Raw genomic sequence first — 6,926 nt, forward strand, 5'->3', positions numbered from 1 at the left:
CACTTGTAAAAACTGCTTCAATTGTAAAGTTTTTTCCCCCGCTTTCCAGTCAACACTTGGCTGTGTAAGTAGAACCTCATAGCGGAGGTTTCAAATTCTGATTCAACCCCAAACATCGACCTGAATCGGCCATGATTTGTATTCGACCCATACCCGAAGTATAGGGGAAGATAGTGTACGTGTATCGAAATAAATCTAATATTAACTGATAACCCGAATAGATCTGAGTTGAAAATGTTATCAAAGTTATCATAAATAGAAATAGCGGAATATTATACCTTCTTTTTTTTACAGCCTGAATTATATACTTTGTATTTGATCTATTTACTTCTTTTTGTATTTTACCCGATTCTAAGAATGACCTATCTTGACAAAAATTTGACCAAAGTCTAAGGGTATGTTTTGTTCAGCTTAATTAATTTCAGTTCACTTTGATCCAGTTCAGTTCCAATCTGTTCACTTCAATTCCTAATTTTCTTCTCTCATAAACAATTCATTTCAACTCTATTTAGTCCAGTTTCGTTCAGTTTAGTTCAATTTATCTCAGTCAGTGCAGTTTGGTTCAGTTCAATTGTTTTCAGTAAATCAGAACATGCCCTTAGAATGACCCGACTTGAAATTCATCCGACCAAAATTTACCTGCTTCTTACTTGTCTGTACACCGACTTGAAACAAACTGAACCCAAAACATTACCCGACCCAAAATTTACTTGAATCAAACTTTAACTGCAACCGAAAAGATATAAAGTCTGTCATAACCTGAATCAAACTTCACCTAATCCGACTTGAACCCGATTTGTAATTAAGAAAAGCCTACCTGAATTTAACCTGATTTACCCGACTTTGCGACTTAAAGAACCGATTTGACACCTCTAGAACCACGTAGATTAAAGTTAGAAATTATTCTACACCAAAAAAAAAAAAAAAATGTCAGAAATTATTTCTACCCAAAAAAAAAGTCAGAAATTAGTTGAACAACTTGATTGGCCCACAAAATAATGCTCTTAATTATTCGTCTTTTTTTTTGACACAAGCTCTTAATTATTAGATAATTATATAGATAATTAACTAATTATGTACAAGTACTTTCCAAGCATTATAAATAGCCATGCCAGTCTTCATTAGTTTTTGTAGGAGCCAACCTAGCAACCTTAAATAAATTCTTAATTATACAATTAATTACAACACATTCTAATTAGCAAAGTAATTATGGGATGTTATCAGGCAGAGGATGTTACATTTAGACCTCTTGCTCATTTTCCTCCGGATATTTGGGGTGAACACTTTGTCACTTTCACTCCAGAAGACAATATGGTAATTACTTATTCCAATTTATTATGCTTATAATTATATTTCAATTTTCTATACCCATATACTTTGTATATAATTGTAGAGATATTATTTTTACATGAAGTATGTTTTTTTCCGTGTACTTTAACATGAGGATATACAATATTTATGATAAGATGTTTTTGGCCTGGGTTCCTTTTTCTTATGCTATGCTAAAAATTCATAGTTGTTCAATTGATATATATTACTCCCTCCGTCTCTTAATTAGATGTCTACTTCTAGCATGTATTTATCACATAATAGAGAAAAGTAGGCATCTAATAAAGGGACGGAGGGAGTATATATGTTGATTAGAGCACACCTAGGATCGATTGGACTAGGTATATACACTAAAGTTTCTTGTGCACTTTTGATTCAAGAACACCATCATTAAATCCAACTCAAGTATAAGTCATACCATGACTAAATTTCACCTCATACTAGGACGTTACAAACTTACAACCAACCGCTGGTGTCCATTTTGATAATTTGCATGAATGAGTAATTCATAAATTAGATTTTTCTCATTTGTACCAATGAGCAAATTTACTTAAGTAAATTGCTACGTATTTGTCCAAAAGATATATGAGTAAAGAATAACAAATTAAAGGCAGTGATCATATAAACGAGATTCAATCTAAGTTCATGTGCGATACTTTTACATGACTTTACCAACTAATTAAGTTGAGCTAGTTAAAAGATGAAACTAGTTCAAAGAAAATGTCATAGTACGTTTAATTTTTTGAAGTATTTTATTAATATTTTGTGTTGTTTTTCATGGTATAGAAAATGGAAATATATGCAAAAGAGATTGAACCATTGAAGGAGGACTTGAGAAAGAAGCTATTCATTATGAATGATTCTGTTGATTTGGGGAGGAAGCTGAGTTTCATAGATGCAGTGGAACGTTTAGGAGTTTCCTATCACTTTGAGAGTGAAATCGAAGACATGTTGAACAAGATTTTCAAAGAATTTGCTGCAAATAATTTTGACATCGACTATGATTTATACAACACTGCATGCCAATTTCGCATATTTAGGCAACATGGACACAAAATGCCTTGTGGTAAGACACATACTTCTTTTGTTCTTTAATTTTCAGAACTACTAGAGTTTTTTAACGCTATTCACGTGTTTCTATATATGTGCCATGGGGACTTAATTAGTAGATTTGTATCGATATATATACTTTTAAAATATCAACTATTTACAGCAATTATTTCTCAAAAATTGAAAATATAAGTGGCTAAACTTGTACTCAAGTCTAGATGGTTGTAATGCTTGTAAAACACTAATTGTTATTATGATAAAATTAAAGAATGGTGGAAGTGCATATACGACGTATGTTATATATCTATAAAGTTTATTATACTTTTTAAAGTGTTTTTATATCTATCACTTTTAATAAACTCTCACATATTGCAGATGTATTCAACAAGTTCACTAATAGTGATGGCAAGTTTAAAGAGAGTCTAAGGAATGACATAAAGGCAATAGTGAGCTTGTATGAAGCTGCACACTTAAGGGTATATGGTGAACCTATCCTAGACGAAGCTTTCGCTTTCGCTACGGATGTCCTCCAATCAAGTGCACCATATTCCGAGCTAGCTCGTCATGCATTGAAGCAAGTATTGCACTTTGGCATTCAAAGGGTGGAGAGTCGCCTTTTCATTTCTTTCTACGAGGAAGATGAAACACGACATGAAACGCTTTTGAAGCTAGCAAAGATTGATTTCAATAGGGTGCAACTATTGTATCGTAAAGAATTGAGCCAAGTCTTAAGGTCAGTTCATCTATTTTAACTTAACCTACCACAAGGGGCACAATATAAAAACTCGTACACGTGCTTGTGTGTATTAATTAAAGCAAACAAAAACTAAAGAATATAGATAACATGACAATTTTAAAGGGACGGAGGAAGTATATGATAGTTTTAAGTGGTTTAATAATTTCACGTCTTAATCCACAGGTGGTGGCACGTGTTGGATTTTAAAACAAAGCTTCCTTATGCGAGACAAAGAAGTGTGGAATGCCATTTTTGGTCAATAGCAATGTACTATGAACCTCAACATTCTCATGCTAGAATGTTACTTGTTAAAGTTCTCCTTGTCATTTCAATATTGGATGATACTTATGATGCTTATGGAACATTTGAAGAACTTGAGCTCCTAACAGAAGCATTTGAAAGGTATAAATTACACAAAACTACGGTTACGAAGTATGTATCAATAATGTACTCACTTTTTCCTGGTTTAGTCACTTAAGTTTGTCGATTTTATGCAAAATAAATGACTTTTTATTTTATTGCATTATTATTAATTGGCAGTGAGTTTTTTTTTATATATATATATATATATATATATATATATATATATATATATATATATATATATATATATATATATATATATATATATATATATATATAGTGGGACATGGGTTGTTAAAACAAAGGTATGACTCGTATGATTTTTTTTTTATATATAAATAGTTAGTGAGATTTATAGAATTTTTTTTGTTAAATTAGTGAGAAAATTATTGAGTTCTTTCTTTCCATATATATATATATATATATATATAAATAGTAAATTAATGTAGGGCGAAATGAGAATAAAATATTTAAAAAAAAGTTTAAGTTTCACATATGCTAAATGAATAATGATACAGGTGGGACTTGAACGCAATGGAGCAGTTTCCTAAAGAGTACATGAAATTAGTTTTTCAATTTGTATACAACATTTATAATGGGTTTGCTAAAGAAATGACAGAGCTTGGGAAACCATATGCAGCTAAGTTCGCTAAAGACCGGGTGAGTCTTTAATTTGTAACTTCCTTTGATTTATTGTGCTCCTCAATCGGTCCATTTAATAAGGTCACATATATATGTATAATAATTCTCACTTAATTGTGGAGAAATAGAGTTAATAATATACGAATTCTATAAATTCTCCACTATTTACAATTTTATATATATCTTTGAGAAACTATTACGAATTGTGGTTTTGGCGCGGGCTTATATGTCTTAATAGGTTTATCGTTAAGATAAAAAGACGTAAAAAATAGTGGGATATATATAATATGTAGGCAGAATAAGCAATTGTATGGTTTGTTTTCCTAATTAGGCGTTCCTATAAACTTTGATGTATTTAGGTAATGGATTTGATAAGAAGCTATTACACTGAAGCGAAGTGGTACAAAGCAAAATATGTGCCTACATTTGAAGAATATATGGTGAATGCAAGAATCACAGGGGTTGCTCAAATTCTTACTACTTCATCCTTGTTGGGAATGGAAGAAATTATGGAAGTGAAACCATTTAAGCAGATAATACAAGCCCCTAACAAGGCCATTAGAGCTTGTGAAATTATTGGACGCATCATGGATGATGTTGTTAGTCATGAAGTACGTTACTACGTTGTGTCACAATAATTGTTCTTTTTTTTTTGTTACAATGTTCCACATGTGTCAGCATGACCAATTTAAAAAGTGCGCACATAACATGGGACAAAGGATTCTGGCTGGTCGTTCTGATTAATCTTTATATATACAAATCCTACAATGCGACATAAAACTAACTAAATTAATTCGATGCATGCTTCTAACCAAATAACACATCTCATATTATATAATAGGAGGAGCAAGCTAGAGGCCATGTTGCCTCGGGCGTGGAATGCTATATGAAAGACTATAACATGAGTAGAGAAGAAGTGGTGCAAATTTTTAACAAAATGGTTGAAGATGCATGGAAGGAATTGAATGAGGAATTTCTGATCAAGTCTAGGCCAGGAGACGACGACCTTCCAAAGGCAGTGCTCAAACGAGTCCTCAACCTTGCTCGAGTGGTGGATGCCTTGTACAAGGTCATTGATGGGTACACTTACTCGGCCAAACTGATTAAGGGCGACATAATCTCAACTTATACTCAGCCTATTCCTCTTTAAATAAGTTGAATTGGGTCGCCAAATAAAATTTGTACTACTATTTCTAGTAAAGATTCTAGACTTAAATGTCTGATATATATTGTACGGTGATGTTGTTGTTGACGTTGGTACTTGTGTGATGTTATTGTGTGGAGCTTAATGTTTGAGTATACACACGAAAGTGTGCGTTGTTTATTTGTAATTTGTTCATGTATTACTGAATATTACCATTTTCCATTTACTCGTATATAACATGTCTCCTAACTCCTATAAATTAAGCATGAAACTTTGGAATTTTTTTTTTTTTTTTTTTTTTTTTTTTTTTTTTTTTTTGACGAAATGAAACTTTGGATAATGATATCCTTGATTATAAACTAAGCATGAAACTTTGGATTTTGATATACTTAGGCCTGTTCTCTTACGTTGAAATTCAGTTCAGTTCAGTTCCGTTCAGTTCAGCTAAGCTCAGTTCAGTTCAGCTCAGTTCAGTTCAGTTCAGTTCAGCTAAGTTCAGTCAATGAGAACATACCCTTAATTATAACATGTCTCCTATAATAATTTCTTGTATTTTATATGAACACGTTTTAAAATTGGGGAATTATCAATGATAGCCCTTTGTATTTGCTTATTTGAATTGGTAGATAATTTTTTATTTCGATTATCCTTGGTAATGATATAATTTTTAAAGTTCTAACCGTAACAAACTACTCAACTAAGGTTAACTATTTTAATTTCTTTTTTTCTTCTTATTTTTTGACAAGAGTGGTTTATTTATTTTCAATTGTGAATTCTTGTAATATGTAAGACACAACCGGTCCCATTAAGAATCCATAATTAGATGGTATTGTATAAAGATATTAGAGTCGGTTTGGTGTATTTATGTTATGTTTGTATATTTGGCAAGTTTATCTTGTTAGGACTTTTAGGCAAGTCGGGTTATGTTTTGTATTAATTAGGCTCCAAGCCCAGTGAATTGTTTGTCAAAAACAAGAAATATAAAACGGATGATTGCATAGTTTCCTTCTCCTGTTACTTCTCCATTTGAAGCGCACTTCACGTTAAGTTCTCCATTGAAGCGCACTGGTATCCGCCATTGAAGCAGCTTCTGAGGTAAGTTGTCGTCTCTTTTTGTAATAATCATATCAATTTCACAATCTAGGGTTAATTTAATTTAATTTAATTTAATTGTCAGTGCAATTAGTTTATTAGGGTTCGAAAATCTCAACTTTTGCCTCTGAATTCTAATATTATGAAAATAAATTTGTGAGCCTAATGTGATAATCAAATCAAATATCCCTAAAATAATTTATGTGATTTTTCGAGCCTAATTTGACAATTGAATCAAAATTAGTTGCTAATCTATTGCACAACCCTTTAATGTTTAATTACTTATAAATTTAAGTATTCAATTGATAGGCTTTGTTCAATTAGAGTTGGATTACTTGGATGATTGGATTGAAGTGAATTATTCGATCAAGGTTACTTGGAATTTGTGGGATAATTAATTTATAATTGCTGATTTATTATTGGATACTTGGATAATTGATTAATTTGTTATTGTTTACTTGTTTTGATGGATTAAATTGTAAGTATTACCTCCTATATATATTATTCGCAATGACATAAAGTAGAGAGAAAAAATGTCTAATCATTGGAAATAATATGTAACGGAGGTAG

At 31.5% G+C, this 6,926-nt stretch overlaps 1 protein-coding gene across 2 annotated transcripts; it reads left to right on the forward strand.

Annotated features, from left to right (window-relative positions):
- Window positions 1-1,116: 1,116 nt before the first annotated feature.
- Window positions 1,117-5,416, forward strand: LOC110690639 ((-)-germacrene D synthase-like). Of its 2 annotated transcripts, XM_021867489.1 has the most exons (7): window positions 1,117-1,314; window positions 2,116-2,395; window positions 2,755-3,112; window positions 3,299-3,517; window positions 3,997-4,138; window positions 4,480-4,731; window positions 4,962-5,416. In XM_021867489.1, the coding sequence occupies exons 1-7, from the start codon at window positions 1,210-1,212 to the stop codon at window positions 5,268-5,270; spliced, it is 1,665 nt and encodes a 554-aa protein (XP_021723181.1). In that variant the 5' UTR covers window positions 1,117-1,209; the 3' UTR covers window positions 5,271-5,416. The 2 variants fall into 2 exon arrangements, with proteins under 2 accessions (XP_021723181.1, XP_021723182.1); XM_021867490.1 differs by lacking the exon at window positions 4,480-4,731.
- Window positions 5,417-6,926: the final 1,510 nt, after the last annotated feature.

This window comes from Chenopodium quinoa, unplaced genomic scaffold (assembly GCF_001683475.1).
Source record: "Chenopodium quinoa cultivar QQ74 unplaced genomic scaffold, ASM168347v1, whole genome shotgun sequence".
In the NCBI taxonomy this organism is placed as follows: Eukaryota; Viridiplantae; Streptophyta; class Magnoliopsida; order Caryophyllales; family Amaranthaceae; genus Chenopodium; species Chenopodium quinoa.

Coding starts and splice junctions, on each gene's coding strand:
- LOC110690639 (XM_021867489.1), top strand. CDS start 1,210: ATGGGATGTTATCAGGCAGAGGATGTTACATTTAGACCTCTTGCTCAT. Junction 1,315..2,115: donor TCACTCCAGAAGACAATATG/GTAATTACTTAT, acceptor TTCATGGTATAG/AAAATGGAAATATATGCAAA. Junction 3,113..3,298: donor GAATTGAGCCAAGTCTTAAG/GTCAGTTCATCT, acceptor CTTAATCCACAG/GTGGTGGCACGTGTTGGATT.